The 21,914-nt window shown below is 59.1% G+C and overlaps 1 protein-coding gene across 1 annotated transcript; it reads left to right on the top strand.

Moving 5' to 3' along the window:
* Nucleotides 1-1,733: 1,733 nt before the first annotated feature.
* SMTNL2 (smoothelin like 2) lies at nt 1,734-20,562 on the top strand. The gene is made up of 8 exons (XM_004605230.2): nt 1,734-2,206; nt 8,774-8,864; nt 9,295-9,531; nt 10,043-10,118; nt 11,439-11,618; nt 12,282-12,399; nt 12,652-12,803; nt 19,627-20,562. The coding sequence occupies exons 1-8, from the start codon at nt 1,808-1,810 to the stop codon at nt 19,751-19,753; spliced, it is 1,380 nt and encodes a 459-aa protein (XP_004605287.2). The 5' UTR covers nt 1,734-1,807; the 3' UTR covers nt 19,754-20,562.
* The last annotated feature ends 1,352 nt before the right edge of the window (nt 20,563-21,914 follow it).

The raw sequence follows: 21,914 nt of genomic DNA, 5'->3' as shown, positions 1-21,914 counted from the left end.
CCTAGAGGGCAATCTCCACTAGGGTTTCCTCCCCAGAGGTCTGGGTTCCTGAGCTCCCCGCCACTCCCCCACAAGGCTGCCAGACCAGCAGCTGGGGAGCAGAGGAGTTGGGGCCTCTTAGCTCCCTCCCCCAGACCTGTGTGTGGGGGTTGTGAGTGCAAGAGTAACAGGCAGCGCCTCCCCTCCATCCAAGATTCTACCCAGAGGAAGAATGCAGGGAGCGGCTCGGCTCGCACTGTCCAGACGACTCCTTGGAACACGTTCTCAGTCTCTCTCTGTGTGCACAGACACATACACATGTAACATGCATTTTGGCACTTGGCTTTCTCATGGAATAATTGCTGGAAGGCTCCGTGGATTAGGTAACCAGTGTTCCTTCCTGTCCCCGTGGGGGGAGGGCTGGGGGGGATTAGGGGAGACTCAGCGCTCAGCATCTGTTAGACTGCAGCTCCTCTGGGGCAAGGCAAGTTAGCTCAGAAGGTCTGTGGCGCCAGCATTTTTGGAAGCTGAATGGGTCAGGAGCAGACCTTTCTCACTTCTTGTTCCTGCTGAGAACATCACTTGGCCGAGCCTGCTAGCCACTGGGCCTCCTTCTGGTGGGCCAGGCCTGGGAAGGAGAAGGCTGATCAGGAAAGCTGTTCTTTTAAACATTTTTTTCTTCATGCACAAAGAATGAGATGTTTCCATTTTTAACTTGAAGTCGTTTTTTTACCACATACATGAGCGCTAGTGTGCAGTATCTTTTACCCTTTTTTTTGCTTAGTTGTCCTCTCCTTCCCAGGCCAGCACTGTTTTTACTCTCCTCTCTTCTTGACTGGGAGCTGGTGGAAGGGAGGAATAGCTGGACCTAGGCATGAAAGGAACTTTCAGAAGGATAGTGGTGGAGAAACAAAGGCTAGGGCCTGAAATGCTAAGAGAGGGGGTGACTAGGCCCAGAGCCGCCTGTCTGGGGTTTGCGGGTTCAATCCAGGCCTCAGCCTTCTCTGTGAGAATCAGCACCGGTGTCTTTTCCTGAGCCTTTTTTCCCCTGGAACTGGAGCTCCACTCGCCCCACACCCCAGGGCGGGAAGGGCCAGGAGGCAACAGATGGCGGGCGGAGAGACACCAGTGGTGCGCGGGTCAGTGGATAGGTCACCGCCTATCCTTCCTTACCGGCTCTCGGGTCCTAACAGGTGCAAGCCATTCCAGGCAGGGCCCGGCAGGTGAGCATGTGCGCGTGAGAGCCGTGCCCGCGGCGGCGCAGAGGGGGGGCAGTGGGGGGACCAATAGGCACAGTTCTGGCGACTGCTGCCCCTATTGATCACACTGGGGTCCAACTTGGCGGAGCACCCACGCCAAGTTGGACCCCAGCCGTCCCGAGGGAAAAACCTAGCTCACGTCTGGGATTTCTAAAAAGTGCCGTCCACCAAGGGCTGGGGGGGCTCGGGGCCTTTATTCCGGCGGTCTCGCACCCCCTCCCCCGGGCCGTTGATCTCTCCTCGGGGATCTGGGGTGGCGGCGGGCCATTTCGCTGCGGCTCCGCGCCGGGGGAGAGGCGAGGCGGGGCGAGCCGGGGTCTGGGGCGTCTCGGGGGCCGGCCCGCGGGTCCCGGTTGCTGGGGGCGGTACCCCAGCCCGCCGGGCCCCGCCCCGAGGCCCCGCCCCCGTGCGGCGTCCAGTCCCCGCGCTCGCGGGGGAAACCCCACCCTCCGCCCGCCCCTCGGCCCAAGTCGGCCGGGCTGCCAGTCCGGCCCCGGCGGCGGAGCTCGCGCGTCGCTGCGGCCGCCCGCTAGGCCCGCTGTGCCCGCGCGCGTCCGTCCCGGCGGGCCATGGAGCCGGCCCCCGACGCCGAGGAGGCGCGCGCCGTGCGCGAGGCGCTGGGCCGCTACGAGGCGGCGCTGGAGGGCGCGGTGCGCGCGCTGCACGAGGACATGCAGGGGCTGCAGCGCGGCGTGGAGCGGCGCGTGGCCGAGGCGCTGCGCCTGGCCGGCCCGCTGGCGCGCACCGTCGCCGAGCTGCAGCGCGACAACCAGCGGCTGCAGGCGCAGCTCGAGCGCCTGACACGCCAGGTGGAGGCGCTGGGCTTGGCCACCGGGCTGTCCCCCGCGGCCGGCACTCCCGGCACGCCCAGCCCCCCGCCGGCGCCCGGCGTCCCCGACCACGCGCCCCGCCTGGGCACCGCACGCTTCGCCAGCCATGCCACCTTCTCGCTGTCGGGCCGCGGCCAGGTGAGCCTCAGGCGCGGGGGCTCCTGAGCCCGGGAAGCGGGGCCTCCGCCCGACCCCCAGCCGGGGGGACTCGGTCCGAGGCTCGGCGACCGCTCTGGAGAGGGCCATGAAGCAACGGGGCGGCCGGCCCGCTGCACCTGTCCCCCGACCTCCCTTTGCAGCCAGCCCCTGTGGCCCTGAGTCCCGGCTCCCTCCTCCCTTCTGTCCCGCGACACTGAGGCCGTGGACACGGAGGTCCACACTGTTTAGGATCTTGCCGACGTATTGGACCGATCAACTCCCTGAACCCCCACCTGCATTCCCGCGCCCCCACCCCCCTCCACTTGCCCCTTCGGTGAGGCCTGACGACTCCCAGTTATTGATTAACTCAGACTGAACTCCAGCGCCGTGTGCGCCGGGGCGTAGGGGTGGGGAGAGGGGCACCCAGACTGCAGTCGCCTCCTGGACCGCGAAGGGAAACCAGCCCCGCGCCGTCTAGATTCTTGGCGGGGGGGACGGGTGCGGGGGTGAGCCTCCCGGGGCAGCAGGTCAGAGAGTCCACTGTGGGGTCTTCCACTCTGCTCTGGCATGTGCTTCCGGGGTTAGGGCTGCACCTGTGCCCCTCAGTTCAATTCTGGACCGTCAGCTCCACCTCAGGGGCCCAGGAGCTGGGGAGGGTAGCCCTTCCCCCTGCTAACAGGTCCCTGCTAGTGGCCCTGGAGAGAGCAGGAGTGGGGGGGTGGGGGGAGGGGTTGGGGGGAGGGGGGCAGCTAGGGCGTCTAGAGCATCTGTGTGCCCCCTCCCCTTGTGTAGGGGTGAGGACCCACACACAGGGCTCCGAAGCCTCTCCCCACTGGGCAGGCTTTGTCCAGGACCTGGGCTGGCTGCTGCCCGCGCTGGTGGGGGTGGGGTGGAGCAGCCACTGAAAGGCACCAGGGACTCAAAGGCCTGGGGAGAGCGGGTGGGTGGAGAGGGAGGGGCGTGCTGGGAAGGCCCCTGGGCGCCAGGCCGGCCGGGAAGAGGTCTTTGTTCCTGGTCCTTAAGCAAGCCGCTGTCCCAGTGCTTCACCCCCCACCCCCACCCCACCCCCACCCCCCCAGTGACTGCAGGGGAATCGCACCCGTTCTGCGGGCTCTGAGCATGCGAGGCTCATTTCTGTGTTGTAAAATCACCCCAGAGTTCAGACATGCCAAATCAACTGTGTCATCAGTTGCTTCTGCGATTTTATTTGAACACACATTTGCTACTTGTCTGTTCCTGGAAGCAGCTGTCCAAGTTTTAAGAAAAATAATCTGAGTCATCTGTATATGAATATATAAAGTCTGAGCATACACATGCATCTATGAGAGGCTCTCTGCGGTCGTGTCTCTTGGGGGGGTGGACTAGTCTTGATTATGAGGATGAAGGGGGGAGGGGACAGGGCCCTCCTGTTTTCCAGCAGACTTCCTTGAAGTTGTAGGCGGGCTGGAAGGTGGCTGGAAACTGGGTGACGTAGTGTGATGGTTGAGGAGAGAGGGTGCATGGAGCCAGACAGTGTGTGGGTGGGGGGAGCTGGGACCCCGTGTGTGTGTGTGTGTGTGTGTGTGTGTGTGTGTGTGTGTGTGTGTGAGGAGCTGGGACCCTGTATATGGGGATGGGGGCTGGGACCCTGTGTGTGTGTATGTATTGGGGGAGGGGAGCTGGGATCCCCGTATGTGGAGGTAGGTAGGGGGTGCCTGTGGGGGGGGTGGGGGGGAGCTGGTGCTCAGGACTGCTGCCCTCCAGCTGGGCTGTGCTGAGACATCCAGGTGAAGATGTGCCTTAGGAAGTGGAATTCTCTCAGCTGCCCGAGACTGGTCACGACCAGAGGTCAGGGAGAAGCGGGTGGGAGAGGGCTGATGTGGGAGCCACGGAGCAGCAGGGCTTCAGGTGACTGGGGAGAAGGCCAGTGTGGGGTGCTGCAGCAGGGTGGCTGTGGGGTGGGGGTGCAGCCAGGGAGCCCTATGCCAGGCGCAGGGAGGCAGGAGGAGGAGTGACTGCTGAGCTGCTGCTGGCGTGTGGTTGGCACTGGGGGGCCCAGGGACTGGGTTCAGGGGATCCATGTCTCCCTCGGTCCAGCCCCTGGACCCCTGCTGTAAGTGCTACTCTAGCAGCCTGCGTCTCAGAACCTACCCCTCCATGGGCCCCCAGTATCTCTGGCCTGAGGGGGGCCGTGGGGGGCTGTCTCTCTCCCCGAGGGTCTCAGCCCAGCAGCTGCCAGTGCTGCTGAGAGCAGGCGCGGTGGGGGCAGGCACTAGCCCCGCCCTCTGTGATAAACAATGTGTGTTAGAGGCCTTTGGCTTCAGACTGGACTCTTGATGGTTTTAGAGGTGGGTCGTCCCCAAGTTGAACATTTAAATATGTCCTGAGCCCAGTGTTGCCGAGAGCCCCGACTTGCTTAAGGAGTCATCAGCTAAGGTGGCGCTGGGAAGAGGGAGAGGGTGGTGAGTTCGGGTGGGAGTAATCAGCCAGGACTTCCTGGAGGAGGCCTGACTCTCTGGAGCAGATAGGACCTGCTTGGCAAGCCTTTCCTGAGAGGTTTTGGGTATCTCTGCACCTAGCTGGACCATAGTTTCTTTGTGTCTAAAACAGTGATGTTCAATCTTTATTTTTTAATGTTTTGGGCCACACCTAGTGTTGCTCAGGGCTTACTCCTGGCTCTGTGCTCAGGAATTACTGCTGGCAGTGCTCAGGAGACCATAAGGGATGCAGGGGAACAAATTCGGGTTGGTCATGTGCAGGGCAAGTGCCTTCCCCGCTGTCTTGTTTCTCCACTGGTGTTCAACCTCCTTAGACCCGTGGACCAGTGGTGGTCTGTGGACAGGCGTTTGAAGACCATTGACCTAAACCAATGGGGCTGGACCCCATCTGGTGCCCTCCCACCCCCCACCCAGCTGGCCTGAATGAGCGAGGGAGTCAGAATAGTGACATCAGGCACAGAGGCTCTGTGGAGCTGGGGTCCGTGGGGAACAACCACAGCCCGAGTCTGGGCCCGGTTGCTCCCTGAGTGTCCTTAGCTGAGCTGGAGCCCCGGGTCCCAGTGGGCCAGGCTGTAGAATCCGTCCAGCGAGGCTGCCAGGACTGCCATGTCCAGGCCTGGCCGTGAGAGAAACCAGACCCGCTTTATCTGCCTCCCGCTCGCAGACACCCTGCACGATAAGGGAGTCGAGCTTTAAGGAGAAGTTGGAGACCTTGACGCCGCAGGGTGGCCAGGAGGAGGGTGTGTGTCCATCTCCGGGTGGGGGCAGGGCTGGCTGCCAGTGGTTGTGGTGCGCCCTGAAATATCCCTGCCTTCTTCTGACTACTCAGAAACATCCCCCAGCCCCAGGACAGGGTCCCTGAAGTCAGGCTTATCTCACCCCCGCATGTCTCCCTGAGCATTCCCAGGCTCGGGGCCCACCTTCTTAAAACAAAGTCCAGACAGGGCTTCTGGGGGGCTGGAGCCAACACACCCAGCCCCGCGGGGCTCTCAGTGACTCCCCACTAACCTCAGCACCCAGGGCCCCCTCATTCCCTTCCCTGGTGCTGAAACAGGTTGCCCCCCTCCCCTGCCAAGCTAGGAGATTCAGTGGAGAGTGGGGGAGTGAGTGAGCCAGAGGCCCCCCGGGTGTGTGTGTGGGGGGGCTTGCCCCCTGGTTTAAGGGCTCTCTTTTGTGCATGGGGTGAGGACCCCTCTGGTTCCCCCTTCCTCCCACTGTCTGGCTGAGAGGTCCAGGTCAGTGTGTGCTGAGGACGCGCACTGGGCAGTGGGGTCTGCACCCTGCTGCCATCTCTCCATGCAGTATGTGAGTGTGTGTGTGTGTGTGTGTGTATCTCAGGGTAGTCCCTCTGGGTGGGCTGGACAGAGCCCTTTCTGGGGTGAGGGGTGGCTCCAAGTCTCAGTATTGGGGTGTGAGGACTGGGCAGACTCAATTCCTGCTCCACGTGGCCTCCCGGACCCTCTCCTCCCCACCGCAGGAACCAGGCTGGACCCGAGCCTGCATCCTGGCAGGTTGGGCATCTGGTCCCTGGGGCACCTGGGGGACGGCCGGGGGCATCTGGGGTATCCCCTAGAGACCCACATTCTTGGGAAAGTGATTTCGCCATCAGCTGTCCCTCTAGGCCCCTGTCTGGGCCTATGGAACCTGTTGGATCAGGGTAGGTGGATACGGGAGACCCCAGAGCCCAGTGCCCTGGTGGCAGATGGGTGCTGCGGTTCAGGGGGTCAGGCTGTCTCACTGCAGACTGGTTTCAAGTTGGCCTTGAGGGAACTCTGGGGGCTCTCCTATTGTCTCCATTACTCTGCCAGTGGGCCTGCCCTTCCCCTGTCTCCTGAGAGGGGCCCCCTCCTGAGAGAGGTTCACCCCAACAATGAGGGTGCCCCTCCTTTCTCTCAGCCTGAGCTACTGTCCTTCCTCAAGAAGCAGGGCAGCCCCCAGCCCCTCCCCTCTCCTTGCTGTTTGGAGGAGGGGTTGGGAGGGGCCCTGCCCTGGGCAGCAGGTGCTCTTCCTCCCCTCACCCATGGCCTCTTTAAGTCCAGTGGATGGTTTTTTCAGGGTTTGCTGAGCCTTCTTTTTTTTTTTTTTTTGGGGTCACACCTGGCGATGCACAGGGGTTACTCCTGGCTCTGCACTCTGGAATCACTCATATCAATGCTGGGGGACATATGGGATGCTGGGAATCGAACCTCGGTCGGCTGCATGCAAGGCAGATGCCCAACTCACTGTGCTATCGCTCTGGCCTCCTCGCTGAGCCCTCTTTTCCTCAACCTGAGGCAACCTCTGAGCTGACATACCTGTCACACCTGTCTTCCCAACACACACCCTATTGCCTTCCCTCCACTCCCCAGGCTTCCCCACCACACTCCCCCGCCTTCCCCCCACTCCCCCTACCTTCCCCCACACCCCTCACACCCCTTTTCCCTCCCAACACTCCCTTAAACACCCCCCAACACCACCACTTCCCTCCCTGCCTTTCTCGATGGCCTTCTGGCTCCTCCTTGCCCTCTGCCTGCCCCTTCTCATTAGCCTCCTCAGACCCTTGTCCCAGCCCCTGCCAGCCACCCTTCCTCCCTCTTTTCCCTCACTTTCCTTCCTACTTCCTGCCAAAGCCTTTACCATCACCCCTGCCCTCTGCTCCACCATGCTATAGGTGCCTCTCCTCTGCCTTGCCCCACCTTAAAACCCTTGCTGGCCCTGGCATGTTAGGCTGCAGGCTGTGGACCGGACTAGGACAGCGCCCCTGTCCCCCCACATCCCTGCATGCCCTTCCTCCTGTCCCTGTGCCCTCACTGTTTTTTTTTTTTTTGCTTTTTGGGTCACACCCGGCGATGCAGAGTGATCACTCCTGGCTCTGCACTCAGGAATCACTCCTGGCAGTGCTCAGGGGACCATATGGGATGCTGGGAATCGAACCTGGGTCGGCCACGTGCAAGGGAAACACCCTACCCGCTGTGCTATAGCTCCAGCCCCTGTGCCCACACTGTTTGTCAGGTGCTCACCCCTGCCAGTGAGGGGAGGCTGTATGGTTCCCCTTCTAGGTCCCCTTGTTGCTGTCCTCCGAGAATTCAGCTCCTTGTCCACGGGTTCAAGGCCAAGTTCTGTGGGTGCCCCTCAGCCCTCTGCAGCCACAGCGGCCTGCAGTGCTTCTCAGCCTGCTGTCATCCAGGCTGATGCTGCTCTGTGCTTCATGTCTGTCCACTCGTCCCTCTGCTGGGAATGTCCCCCTCTTTTCATCCATCTGTTCACTGTCGACCTGTGCGCCACCCACCCCCAGCTCTTGGGGTCAGCCTGCCTGTCTGCTCGTGGCTAGGCTCTCCCCACTCCCGGCACTGATGCCCCCCTGGCAAGGCAGCCCCTTCTTGCCCTGCCTGCAAGAATAGTTGGGCCTCTTCCTCCCTGGCACCGACCTGGGCGTTCCAAGCCCGGGCAGGGCCCACTCTGCCCCTCCTGCCTTGTGACAGTGCAGACACTGTCCCCTACAACACCTTCACTGTCTGTGGGACCTGGGACAGCGCCCGCCCCCAGTGTGAGCCCAGGCCCCTCAGGAGTGGGGCTGGTACCCAGGACTGAGTTCTTAGAGCTGCCCGGCAAAGGCCCTGGCAGATAGAGGATGCTTTGCTGGCTCAGGTGTGCCCTGATCTGGATCTCACACAGGGAAACTTGAGGCCTGGAGGGCTGGAACTAGCCATTGTGCCACCATCCCACTGCGGATTGGTGGGCCCCCTGCGGGCTCCTCCCCTATGCTCTCACCACATCCCACCCCTGCCCATCTGTGCTTCCTAAAGGACTGAAGGGCACCCATCTGGCCTGTCCTCAGCCTCCCAGCAGGTCTGGTTGCTCTATGTCCCACAGAGGCCCCCATTCCCTGGGCTCCAGGGCATTTCTGGAGGGGCAGACCATGCCTCCACACCCTCCACGGGGTCCCTCAGTCTTGACCATCATCCCTTACCTTTGGGGCATTGGTCAGTTGGGGCTGGGTCTCCCCCAGCTTGCTACCTCTCTGGTTGCCTCTCAAATGTGAGGACTAGAGTGGGGGCAAAGGGCAGCTGGTCCTGGCTGACCGGACCACCCTGTGTCTGTGTCTCTCCAGAGTGTGGATCATCAGGACGAAGCTAACGAGTCAGAGATGAGAAGGAATTCCAGCTCCGGCATCGTGGAGAATGGGCACCAGCCAGGGCCAGGTGGGTGCAAGGCTAGGTGGGCTCAGGCCTCTACCCTGGTGGGAAGGCACGGAGGCCAGCTGGCCAGCGGACCACTTCAGTGTGGAGCCAGATGTTTGCACCCAGGGGAAAGGGAAGCTTCCAAGGGGGGTCTCTTCCCTGTGTTGGGTGGAGGGCAGCTGGGGCTGAGAACTGTCCATGCAGGTCCCTGGAGAGGGCCCTGAGGAGCCACTGAGTGTTTATTGGACTTACTTGGAGGGAGGCTGGAGAAGGCATTAACTTTGCATGGGGCAGAGTAGGAGAAGGCCAGAGAGGCTGGGTGACCTGGAGGACCTCCTGGAGGAAGTGGTAAGAGGGCTTAGGGACTAGCATTCTCCTGGGGGCTGTGAGAGCTCTGTGGACGTCTGGTTGACCCTAACCTTTTGTCCTCTTCCTGGGTCCCCTGTTCCAGGCGATGAGCCCCCTGAGGCCACACAAGTGTTCTCGGCACCGGACACCCCCAAGCCTCGTCCCGTCAGCCTCTCCTTGCGGCTGCCTCACCAGCCCGTCACGGCCGTCACGAGGGTCTCTGAGAGGTTCTCCGGGGAGACCTCAGGCATGGCTCTGTCGCCCACATCTGCAGCTATCCTGGGGGGCCTCAGCCTGAGCCCCAGTGAGACCAGTACACCCTGGACCCCCAGTCCTAGTGGTAGGAGCTGGAGCGAGAGGGCGGCTGGGAGGGTTGGGGCAGACTGACCCAGGGCAGGCGAGGTCAGTGGCTGGCAAGACGCGGAGAAGGCCTGGAGCCCTGCACTGGCCCTACCCTTGCCCCAGCCCCAGGACCCATGCAGCAGGGCTCGTGGGCGTGGACATGGTCATGCTCGGCCTCTAGGGTGAGGCCGCTGGCCTGACAGCCTCTTACCCTACCTTTGACACAGACTCAGCAGCCCACCCACAGCGCCTGCTGTGGGCCTGTGGCATGTTCTGGGGTTGGGGAGGCCCAGGAGGCCCTTAAGTGCAGGTGGGGGGCACGTCCAAAGGCCTCTTCCATGCCCTTGTGCCATGGCCTATCCTTCTTTCTCCCCAGTCATTGGCCGAGGCAGGGACGGTGCAGGCCATCAGCAGAGTGAGGGCAGCTGGGCCGGGCTGCTGGGTGCAGGGAGGGAGGCTGGCAGTGACTGGCCCTCTTACTTCACTCTCTCCCTCCCTGGGTCCCTCAGAGAAGAATGCCAGTCTCCCACGGTCTTCGGCAAGTTCTGGCTATGGGGCAGCGCGGCCAGGCGGGGGCCCGGACAGGTGAGTCATGGCTGTATCCCCCGTGACCTACCCATGCACCAGCCTCGGGCCCTGGGTACCCCCCGGGGAGGGCCTTGGCGTCAGAGGATGAAGGACAAAGGCACCAGGACCACAGGTGGGGCCTGGGCAGGGCATAGGAGGCGGCCCCGTGGACAGTGGAGAGTTCCAGAAAAATATGGCTACAGGCTGGTTTTGCCATGGGCCCTTCAAAGCAATCTGTCATCAGGCTTTAGTCAGAAGGGCGTCTCTCTCCTCCTGGTGCCAGGAGGGTCTGTCCTCTACTCACCTCTTCATCCATCCTGGCTGCGGGTGCTCCCTTCCTGGGGGAATCACGGGCCGGGGCAGGTCTGGATGCTGACTGGAACTGGAGGTCAATGGGCAAGGTGGGGGGCTTTGCCTTTAATTTTTTTGGGGCCACACCCAGTGATGCTCAGGTGTTACTCCTGGCCCTACACTTAGGAATTACTTGGCCACACCTGCTATACTATTGCTCTAACCCTTAAATATTTTTTATGAGATATTAAAAGTATTATTTTATTCCAGACGCCCCCCCCTTCCCTTTCCCTTCCTAGTGGTGGTTGATGCTGTGATGATGGGGTTGCACAACCCTGGCTGAGGTGGGTTTTCAGTGGTGGCGCCCCCTGGGGGCCACACCAGGCTCTGCCCGTTTCTGGCCAGGTGTGACTCGCACTTTGTGGTGGTTTCCAGGGGTCAGTGTGCTGCCGCATACATTCTGGCCGTAGCCCTCCTAGTTTTTAGTTTCAGTACTGTGCTATGAGGGGGTTGAGGGGTTATGCCCCTTCCCTATTTTTGTGTGCCCACCCACACTGACTGCATTGTGGCTGGAAATTGCTTGCACTGCGGGGGATGACAGATGGCTGAGCTGCCAGTGCTCTGCTCATGTGGAACATCAGGGATATGAACTTGTGACCATACGCTTGCAAGGCAGGTCCTCGAAGACTATTTTTCCAGACCTGACTTTATTTTACTTTGCTTTTCATAGTACCAGGAGAATTGTGGTATTCTGGAAAGTTGAGCCAGGAGGAGTCAGAGGGGGTTTTACCCAGTGGTAAAGGGGTCTGGGAACAGCCCTGCCCATTGGGAAGCTTCCCTGCTCCCTAGGCACCAACTGTGATTGTGTCCAGGAGGGGACCCTGCGCTCCTCCCCCTGGGGCCCCATGCAGCTCTGCAGAAAACCTGCCCAACCGGTTGGGGACTCAGCGGGTGGCTTCCTTTCTCACTGCCTCTGTCCCCCACCCCTTGGATGTATGCGCTAAGGTAGCCTACCTCTGTTGTCCTGACTCAGTGGTTCTTTCTCAGCCCGCCCTTAGTGACACCACCCCAGTCCCCACCATCCCCGCAGCTGCCAGTCACTGCACAGGCCCAGCGCCAGGGGGAGCGGCGGCGGGAGCTGGTGCGGTCACAGACGTTGCCTCGTACCTCGGGGGCGCAGGCCCGGAAGGCCTTGTTTGAGAAGTGGGAGCAGGACACCGCTGGCAAGTATGCATCAGGTCTTGGGCCCGGCAGACCAGGACCCCAGCCACGTGGGTTTCCCTGGCAGTGTGGCCTTCCCCAAGATCAGACCCCCAGAGCCTGCTTCCAGCCCCCCCCCCCACCCCACACACACCCTTGCCTGGAGCCCCTGGAGATGCCCTCACACCTGTCTTTGGTTTCTCACTGGACACAGGGCTGCAGACTGGGATTTCCGGCAGGAACTGGGTGCAGGGGGTCTGCTGGCCTGTGACCATGCCCGCCCACTTAGGGTACCCCACCTCTGCGTGGCAACCTCCTGCCAGGCTCCGGTCCCAGTGCTGCCCTGTCCTGGCTCCCCAGGCTGTGGCCTCAGTGCCGGACAGTCCCAGAAAGAGTCCCCATAGACTCAAACAGCCTGGGCTCAGGGGTTACGGGGTATTCTGGGGGACAGAGGAAGAAACCCACCCCTTCATCCTAGCAGAGGCAGAGGTTGGGCGCGTGCTCCCAGCAGGCAGCCTCCCCTGGCCCCCAGTGGCCCAGTGATCCTCAGTGCCTGGCGTGGAGAACATCTGGGCGTACCCTGGCAGACCCTGTCCCGGGAGGTGGGTGTGGTGGGACCGGCGCCTCCACTGTCTGGGGGATTTGGCTTGAGAGCGTGCCAGCCCCCCAGCAGGCCCACTCCCGTTGCAGGGGCCGAGGGGAGACCCGAGCCAAGCTGAAGCGCTCGCAGAGCTTCGGTGTGGCCAGCGCCAGCAGCATCAAGCAGATCCTGCTCGAGTGGTGCCGCAGCAAGACCCTGGGCTACCAGGTGAGCCCCAGGCCGGCCCTGGGGACTGTGTGGACAAGGCGGGAACGTGAGGCGGGGTGCAGGGGGGAGGTTCCCAGGGTTCTGTGCTCAGGACTCCTTCCCCAGACCCCCAAACCCCCACACTGCTGCCTGGCTGAGGGGGCGTGGCCGAGTGGGGGGAAGGCGGGGCCTCTGCTGGGCGGGGCGTGAGGGGGGGTGCCCCGTTGGAAGTTGCGACCTCCCCGGCCTCACCTGGAGCCTCACCTCGCCCAGCACGTGGACCTGCAGAACTTCTCCTCCAGCTGGAGCGACGGGATGGCCTTCTGCGCCCTGGTGCACTCCTTCTTCCCGCACGCCTTCGACTACAGTGCCCTGAGCCCCACGCAGCGCCAGAAGAACTTCGAGCTGGCCTTCACCATGGCCGAGTGAGTGGGGCAGCTCCCATTGCTCTCGTCCGCGGGGGCACAGAGGTGGGCGGGATAGGGGCCGCTGCCCAGGGAGCCGAGGGACCCTGAGGCCACAGCTCTGGTATGGATGGGGAAATGGATGCATGGCGAAGGGGCGCCCAGCACTCATTGTGGGTACAGCCACAGATGGGGTGTGGGGAGCAGGCCCGGGTCTCCAGAGCCCTGGGTGTGCCCTATGGGCTGGTGAAGAGATAGCAGGTGGAATTAGCCACAGCTGTGGAGTAGCAGGAAATGAAATAAGCTGCCCCCAGGACATAAAAAGCATGCGCTTCCGTGATGGGAGAGCTAGCACAGTGGATAAAGATCTTGCCTTGCAAGCAGCTGACCTGGGTTTGGTTACCAGCACCTTCTACAGTTCTTTGAAAACCTTCAGGAGTGATCCCTGAGCACAGAGACAGGAGTAAGCCCTGAGCACTGCTGTTTGTGGCCATAAAGCAAATTTAAAAAATTACTTAAAAGGCTAGAGTGTTACCCCAGGTTTGATCCCTGGCACCCTGAGCACAGAAATAAGAGTAAGACTCAAGCAATGCCAGGTGTGGCCCCAAAACAAAACAAAAAAAGTAAAAAAATGCAAGAATGCCCTCTGCCTCTGGGAAGCACGTTCTCCTAACGTGGGTACCCTGCATTTGAGATGGCATTGCCTGCCTCCCGGGCGGCCTGCTGCAAGGGGGTGGGATGATGGGGCAGTGGAGGCAGCTCGGAGTTACTGTGAAGTATATGGGGACGCCAGTTTGGATTTTGATCTAAGGCAACCCCAGACCTTTGGGAGAGGTTGGTAATGGGACAGGGTCAGGTTTGGGTGGCGGACAAGTGATGCACTAAAACGAGTGGGGGAGAGTTTCAGAAAGGGGCTCTTTCCAAAGCATGGGCAGGAGAGAAAAGAGTTGGGTGGCAGCGGGGCTGTCTGGCCCAGGGTGTAGTAGGAGCTTGGGTGAGCATGGGCTGGTGGGCGCTGCCCTCTGGGACAGGGGCTTCCCAGGTCACTGAGAGGGGCGTGGAGGGAGTGGGGCATAAACACTCGGCCCTAGCCTGCCTTCTGCCCACCTGCCTGGGCCTCCTGCTGTATGTTGCAGGTGGACGGCAGGGGACCCCGCCCTGCTGCCCGGGGCAGGCAGGCATGCAGATGGGGGTGTGGTGTGTTGTCAGACGCTGAGCATCGTGAAAGTTGGGGGAGAAAGGACAAAAGGAAGTTGGGGTCTCCCCAGTGCTGAGTGTCTTGCAGGAACCCGGATCATTCTCTCCTGTCCGCCTACTTCATAGCCTGGCAGAGTTGCCCTCTGCCCTCACTTGGGCTGTGGCTGACCTCCTGGGTTCCTTGTCTTCGTCCCCATACCCCCCTCCAGAAAGTGCTCCCTGCTGGTGGTGGAATCATCCTCCCAGGCCTTGGCTGCCTTCCTGGCCTCATTCCATCCTAGGCCTGTCAGCGAGTCCCAGCCCAGCCCCCGCTGCCTGCCTGGCTGAGCTGGGGGGTGGGGGGGGTGCCAGCAGCTGTGAGATCTGCATGCGGTCCCCTAGGCAGCCACTGCGTCCAGAGCAGCCACCTTGTTCTGGGGCCCTGAGGGAGGAAGAGAGAGGCGGCTGGCTCTGAGCTGCTGCCAAGGGGCTGGGGTATGGCATCCCCCTGTCGTGTGGTCTTCGATAGCGCTTCTCCTCCTGGTCTCTTGGGGTCGCAGGAACCCCTTGTGTCATTTAAAAGTCTTGCCTTTTCCTGGCTGCTCAGGGCTAGCTGTCATCCTGATTGCAGAAACAGCTCGGGATGGAGTGTGGTATGCAACTGGATCCAGACACTGGGGAACTGGAGCCAAGTGTAACGGCATGGTGTCGGGGAGGGCCGCCCCACTGAGGGGGCCCAGCTGCTTGGAGCCCAGACACAGAGACTGTCGGAGTCTGCAGGGCTGGTGCTCTGATGCCGCACCCGGAGGCCTACCCCGGCAGGCCCGAGAGCTCTCCCAAGAGCTCTCTCCCTTGGGGCCAGCAGGCTGTGTGGTGCCATTTACTTCCAGTTCTGTGTCCTGGGGGGGGTGGGGGGGGAGCAGCCCTGGCCTGGGGGCGCTGTGGCAGGGAGAACGAGGCCTGGGGCCATGGGGGTGGTGGCCGGCACCCCAGCTCCCCGGGAGCACTGCTTCCCTTGGCAGCCAGGCGGGGCCATTCATGGTGTTTTCCCAGCATGAGGTTTGAGCTCAGACTCCAAACAGATGTTTCTTCTATTCCCAACTTGGGGGATGGAGGAGGCGCCTCTAGTTTGCCTGCCTGCTCCCCAGAGCAAATGGCCTGGTAAAAACTCAGCCCTGCCGGGGCCGGAGCAATAGCACAGCGGGTAGGGCGTTTGCCTTGTACACGGCCGACCCGGGTTCGATCCCCGGCATCCCATATGGTCCCCCAAGCACTGCCAGGAGTAATTCCTGAGTGCAAAGCCAGGAGTAACCCCTGAGCATTGCTGGGTGTGACCCAAAAAGCAAAAAACAAAAAAAAAACAAAAAAAAACTCAGCCCTGCCTACCTTCCCGGGGCTTCTTGCCTGCCTGGGTTGCAGGGAGGGGGTGGCACAACCTTTGACCCCTGAGATGAGCGCCTTCTTTTCTGCTGACTTGAGCAGGCTTGTGTGGATGCTTGTGGAGAGTCGGGGTGGGTGCCCCCCCATGTGAATCACATAGAGATGACCTTAAAGGTATCGGGGTGGGAGTCGGGCCCCGGAGTCAAGCAGGCAGCACACAGCTCAGAAAGGCAGCTTGGGGGTAGACACGTGAACTGAGAGGAACTGGGGTCCAATGAAGGCCCAGCCTTTGGGAAGGAGAGGAGGACATGGGGCCCCCAAATTGTAGATCCATCTCACCACAGGAAGGATATGGTTCTAGATCTTTCTGAGTTGTGTGTGTGTGTGTGTGTGTGTGTGTGTCTGTGTGTGTGTGTGTGTGTCTGTGTGTGTGTGTGTGTGTGTGTGTGTGTTGGGGGCCTGGGGCCACACTCAGCAGTGCTCAGGGCTTACTCCTGGCTCTGCACTCAGGGGTGAGTGCCTTAGAGGCTCAGGGGGCCATATGGGATGCTGGGGTTTGAACCTGTGTTGGCCGTGAGCAAGGCGAGCGCCCTTCCCACTGTACTATCACTCCAGCCCCGGTTCCAGACCTTTCTGAGACAAGTGCCTCAGGAACATGGGGAATAAACGTGGTGGCATTGTCCCCGCAGTCATTACAGTCCCAGAGGCTCCCGGCCTAATCCGAGTGAGTGATGTGATGCTGACAGAGTGGTGAGCTCCTCTCGGGAGACAGGTGTTTGGGGTTTGCGAAGCAGGAGCCCCCCCCCATCCCCACCCCGTCCTTTTCTGGCAGGGGCTGTGACGGGCAGCCAGGGCCCTGACCCTCCTCCTCTGGGCACAGCACGGGGCAGTGCAGGAGGGATCTGGGTGTGTGGCCAGAGCCTCCCGCTTGCCCTGGGGGGAATGTGTCCTGCTCTCGGGTTACCCGAGCAGAAGGGGCTTCCAGGCTATTTGTAGTCCCCATGTGTCTCTCTGTCTAAAACCAGACAGGAGGCTGAAGTCCGAGCCCTGGCATCCTAGTCTACATTTAGAGAAGGCTTAGAAAAATAAAAATAACCCCTCAAACACCTCCTTCATCTCTCTTGCAGGCCAACCCAGGGGTTGCCACATGTCACAATAGATAGGAGTTGGAAAAAAAGAGCCTAAACCTTTTCTAACCCCAGCAGAGTGGGACCAAGTAGTCATTGAAAGGTGGGATTGAGGGGGCCAGAGTGATAGTACAGTGAGTGGCGCGTTTGCCTTGCAACGACTGATTCGGGTTCTATTCCCACCATCCCATATGGTCCCTCCAGCACCACCAAGAGTGATTTCAAATGCAGAACCAGGAGTAACCCTGGAGTATTGGCAGATGGGACATAAAAAAGACAAATAAATAAAATAATTAATACAAGTGGGATTGAGGAGCTGGGGAGATGCTTCTAAGGGCTGGAGTGCATCTTTGTGAGGGGTACCCTGCGTTTTCCTGAACATCTCTAGGAACAACCCCCGAGCACTGAGCCAGGCAGAACCCTAGAACACACCTTCGGGTGAGGCCCCCCGTGCCACCCCCAATCAGATGGCTGTAAGCTAACATCAGCTCTGGTGCAAGGGTACAGTGATGGCTGAAATGATTTGTACTTTTTCTTCCCACCCCCAGTACTGTCTTCTTTGGACTAGACCATGTCATTTAATTACTTGAAACAAGCTTGTGTCAATTTTACAAAAAAAAGTTTTTAAAAAACCTAGCTGGAGCCTCCCATTTTGAGACTTCAGGGGGTTTTTCATTCCATGCTCTTAGAAGTCCAAGAGTCTGTGCGAGCAGCATCATTTCCCTGCTCTCATGGCCTGTTGCCCGAATTTCGTTCAACCCATGTCTGTGGCGTCTAGGAATCTTGTCACTCTTGTCATAGACTGTGGGTAGGGTGGGAGCAGGCGAACGTGGCCCCGAGCCCTGGAGGGGCCGGGGGAAGCAGCCCCGGAGAGCAGACAGTGATGGAGCCATGTAAGACACTCGCTTCCCGAACGCAAGCCCTGCCTTCTCCTCTCTGATCGTGTATTTTCACACACTTACCTCAAGAATCAGTTGCTTGATTCCCGTCTTTGGTCCACTGTGATCACTTGATCTTTTTCTGTCCAGGTACGACTCTGTTATCACGAGTGAGTCCCGAAGTTGACAGTTGGTTTTCTGAGTCATGAAAGACATGGGGAGGGAAAGGAGCGGAGAGACGCAGTGAGAGAGGGTTTCTGGAACCCCGCCCTCACCCAGGCTGTTTCTTCTCCGTCTGTCTGTGTGGGAGACTCCCGAGAGGCCAGGCCTGGGCTTCCCCATGTGCTAAGTCAGGGAGCGGCCATGCCAGCAGAGCTGCGAATGAGGTTATAGGGCTGACCCAGATTGGGGTGAGAGGTCAGGGGTGAGGGGTCACACAGTTGTGAAGACCTGCATGGTCAGGGGTGGGGGTGGGGGCCACTACGCAGAGGGCCAGTGTCTCTAGAGTGAAGGAAGAAGGGAGTCAACACGCTTTGCCTGCCTATGGTGGGCCGCTCCTGAAAAGTGCCAGCAGTCCTGAGTGCTCTCTGAAGAGTGCTCGCAAGAAAAGAGCAGCCGCGGGGAAAGGCTTCCAGGCAGGGGGTTGGGGGCAGGGGCAACCATGAAGCTGCCAGACATGCTTGGTCTCAGGGACTACACGACTAGGAAAGTTTCCTTCCAGTTTGTGAAGGGCCCTTGTGTGGGAGGGAAAGGATCAGATTCACCTGTAGGGTCAGTAGGGAGAGACCCAAGAGACAAAAGGGGAAGATCAGGGCCCACTTGGTCCTGCCAAGGGCCTCTGCAGAGGGAGCGGAACTGTCCTTGAAGGACCGAGATCTTCCAGGGGTCACTAAACTGAGACAGGGCCTTCCCAGACTCGGAGGGTCACTCACTGCCTCATCCCGGACTGATTATTCTGGCATCCAGTGCCACCCCCAGCACTGCTGTCAGTGCAGACAGCCTGGGCACTTGCACAGAACCTGCTCCCACGTTCCCCAGGACTTGCCTGCTTCAGTCTGAGAGAGAGAGAGACAGAGAGACAGAGAGAGAGAGAGAGTGTCCTAGAGAGAGAGACTGGGGGGGAAGGTCCTCTGAGCACCTTCCTCCCTGCGAGTAAGGCCATTGGAATTGGATTCCCTAGAGATGGCCCTGCTAGGTTTGCACTAGTGTGTCCCTTGCTCCTTGATGTTTGCCTCCAGTGAAGAGGCTGGGCCTCCTGGCAGTACCACAGACCAGGGCCCTGGGCTGATGGGAGGGACCTTGTCTTTGAAGCTGGGACTGGCAGAAAAGGCACAGGGGTGGCTCCTGCACCCTGGGGATAGCCAGGGAAGACAGAGAAGAGCAGGAGCAGAAGTGGGCAGAGCCAGCACTTTAACCCCGGGTACTTTGTCCTCACATCTCCCTTCCCCCCACCCCCTCCCATATTTACTCCACTGCGAAATGATAAAATCAACAATTATGTCTGTTTGCTGTATTCCTGCGTGCCAGACACTGCATCTGACTGTTGTAGGTTAGGTTAGCTCATTCACTAGTGCTCATCCCACAGGTGGTCCTTGTTTCAGGTGAGGTCTGAAGAAGCTTAGTGCATTTCCCAAAATCATACACAGTGTTTTTGTTTATTTATTTGTTTGGAGGCCACACCCAGTGGTACTCAGGGCTTACTCCTGGCTGTGCTGGGAATTGAACCTGGTTTGGCCGTGTGCAAGGCAAGCTCCCTGCCCACTATATGCTCTCTCTGGCCCCATGTCTGTAGCATGGATGTAACCCCTGATAGTCATGGAGATGTGGGTGGGTGTGTGCGGGTTGGGGAAGACTGGGAGCCTAAGAACCACCAGAGTACATGCATCAAGAATGGGAATAGTTCTTGCTCTCTGGGTGTGGCTTAGTGCTCGCAGGCCAGCCACTTCTGGGCGCAGGCGCAGCAGTTTTGCCAGGCTGAGCTGTTATGTCAAGACTCAGCAGTAGACGGGAATGGAGCGATAGTAGGGTGAGATGATGCAGCGGGCGGACTGGCACATGCCCGGGCGCTCTCTGGGGCTCACTTAAACGGGGATCCTGCATCAGTGTGTACAGGTGGTCCTTGGATGTGGGGGTCCAGGAAATACCCCTCTGGTAGACCAGGGGTGCCCATAGGGTCTGCTGGGCTCATGGGCTTCACCGTGGCAGGGCAATGAACTCCATGCGGGGTTCTCTTCTGGGGGTGCTGATGGTGATGCCAGAGGGGCGGGGGCTTCTGTGTTGCAGGAATCTGGCCAACTGCGAGCGCCTCATTGAAGTGGAGGACATGATGGTGATGGGCCGCAAGCCGGACCCCATGTGCGTCTTCACCTACGTCCAGTCGCTGTACAACCACCTGCGTCACTTTGAGTGAAGCCCCTTGGGGTCCCGGAGCACCAAACAGCAAGCCTAGGAGGAGACCACTGGGTCGCAGGGGACCCCAGGGGAGTTGCGGTTCCAAGTGAGAGCGCTGTTTATCCTGTGCTGTGTGATGCTCCTGTCCAGCCGCCGTTACTGATGAAAAGTAGCGGCGACAGCGCTGATCCCGGTCAGGAGCTCTGCGGAGATGGGAAAACTAGCAGAAAGGGAGAAACTGGTGCTAAGTAATTATCTTCCTCAAAACCAACAACGCTCGTCTGTAGATTCCAGAGTGCTAAATAACAGGGGTCCCTCTGGTGAATTTGATACATTGGCTTACAGGGAGACGTTGATTACCAAGTGTTTTTTATCAAAATACCCCCAAGTTTTTTCCTTCCTCACACTATCAGAGCCTCCTTCCCTCCCTCCCTCTGGGCCCCTGCCAGGAAACAGACCGCTTAATCAGCAGCTTGACAAAGGAGCTCCGGAGTCTTGAGAAGAAACAGTTTAACCACTCCCAGGTCCTGGGCCCCAGATGACCTTCAAGTCACCTCAGCTCTCTGGAGAGAGGGAAGGCTCTCGCCTTGGTCCCAAAGCGCTTCTGTCCTTCCCTTCCCTGGAGGCCCCACAAGTGTTTGGCTAAGAATAGGCTCATGGGAAGTTAACACTTTTGGGGTCAACAGGCCTTTCGTGCTGAGAGCTAGTTTTTAATTCACTTTTTTTTTAGGGGATTTGCTGTAGATATTTATATTATATATATAAAAAAGTAATTCCATCTGTATCGTTGATCGGTTTGTACATAAAAACAAAATATGTCAAACTTTGCTTGGGATTTGTTATTTCTGTACCAGAGATTTTGCACCGCTTCCAAGTCCTGCTTAACCCCTGCCCAGCCTCTCCCCCAGTCCCCCCCTTTAACTGTTGTGCCTAAATCACTCGCCTAGGACGTTGACAATCATGTTTTCTCTCCTCGAATTTGCCTGTCATTTACCCATCTCCATGCTGTTCAAGGAACAGGAACAGAAGGTCCCCTTGCGGCTCTGTCCCCTGGATTCCTGTTGATGGGGCTCTGATAAACACGGGCCCACGATGGCAGGTTCTGGGGTGGTCCTGCACGTGGAGGAAGCCCCTCGGAAGAGCTGCTTTATTTTCACAGCTGTTTTGGTTTTATTGTGTTTTGTCTTGGAACCACACCCAGTGGTGCTCAGAGGTCACTCCTGGAGGTGCATGGGGGACCATAGGCAGTGCTGGGGATTCTGTCTGTGACCCCTGCATGCAAACAGGCACTCAGCACAACCTGCTAGGTGGGTGAACAGGTCCACTTGCTGCAGCCACTGTCTTGTTAGTTCTCTATCTCTGTCTCTGTCTGTCTGTCTCTCTCTCTGTCTCCCCCCTCCCCTCTCTCTCTCCCTGGTGGCAGGGATTATTTTCATGAACAATCTCAAGACTGTAAAGTCGTAGCCATCAGCTTATTTGTAGCCAAGAATGATTTTCTAATTGGGTTGGATTTTCATTTTTCTTTTTCTTTTTTTGTGTCACATCCAGCTCTGGTCAGGACTTCTGGCTCTGTGTTCAGGGATCGAGTGGACCCTATGGGATGCTGGGATCAAACCCATGTCGGCAGTTTGCAAGGCAAATGCCCTTCCCACTGTCCCCTCTGCCCAAATAGGATTGGATTTAAGCCATGAATGTGTAGTTTCCCTTTAAGCAGCTGCTACTCTGCCCATCAGCGCCTAATGTACCTTTTTGGAGTCACGTGTGTGGCCCTGTCCTTGAGTATTGGGGGACAGACCAATACTTTAGGGCCATGCTTGCTAGGTGGGTGAGTAGGCTTTCTTGTTGCAACCACTGTCTTGTTAGGGCTTTGGATTCCGTCACAGTGGGAACCGATTTCTTTCTGGCTCATGTTTTAGAGGCTCAAGAAGGTGAGCCCTATTATTAGCAAAGACACAGTGCCCAGCTTTTTTCTCATACTGAAGCTTAGAGTTTCATCCCTAAAGCCAACTTGGGACACAAGGACACTCGCATGCCTATATTTTGAGTGCTCACTCATGTTAGTTAAGTGGAGCTCTCTGGGATGGTAGATGTGGCTATTACATAGAGAAGACCTTGCAGGAATGAGGAAAGCTGCCCTTTTAAAATTTTTTTTTTTAAAAAATAGCTATTTCCAACTTGGT

This window comes from Sorex araneus, chromosome 3 (genome assembly GCF_027595985.1).
Source record: "Sorex araneus isolate mSorAra2 chromosome 3, mSorAra2.pri, whole genome shotgun sequence".
Classification (NCBI taxonomy): domain Eukaryota; kingdom Metazoa; phylum Chordata; class Mammalia; order Eulipotyphla; family Soricidae; genus Sorex; species Sorex araneus.
Note: the sequence above shows the minus strand (reverse complement) of the source record. Positions and strands in the feature narration are given on the sequence as shown.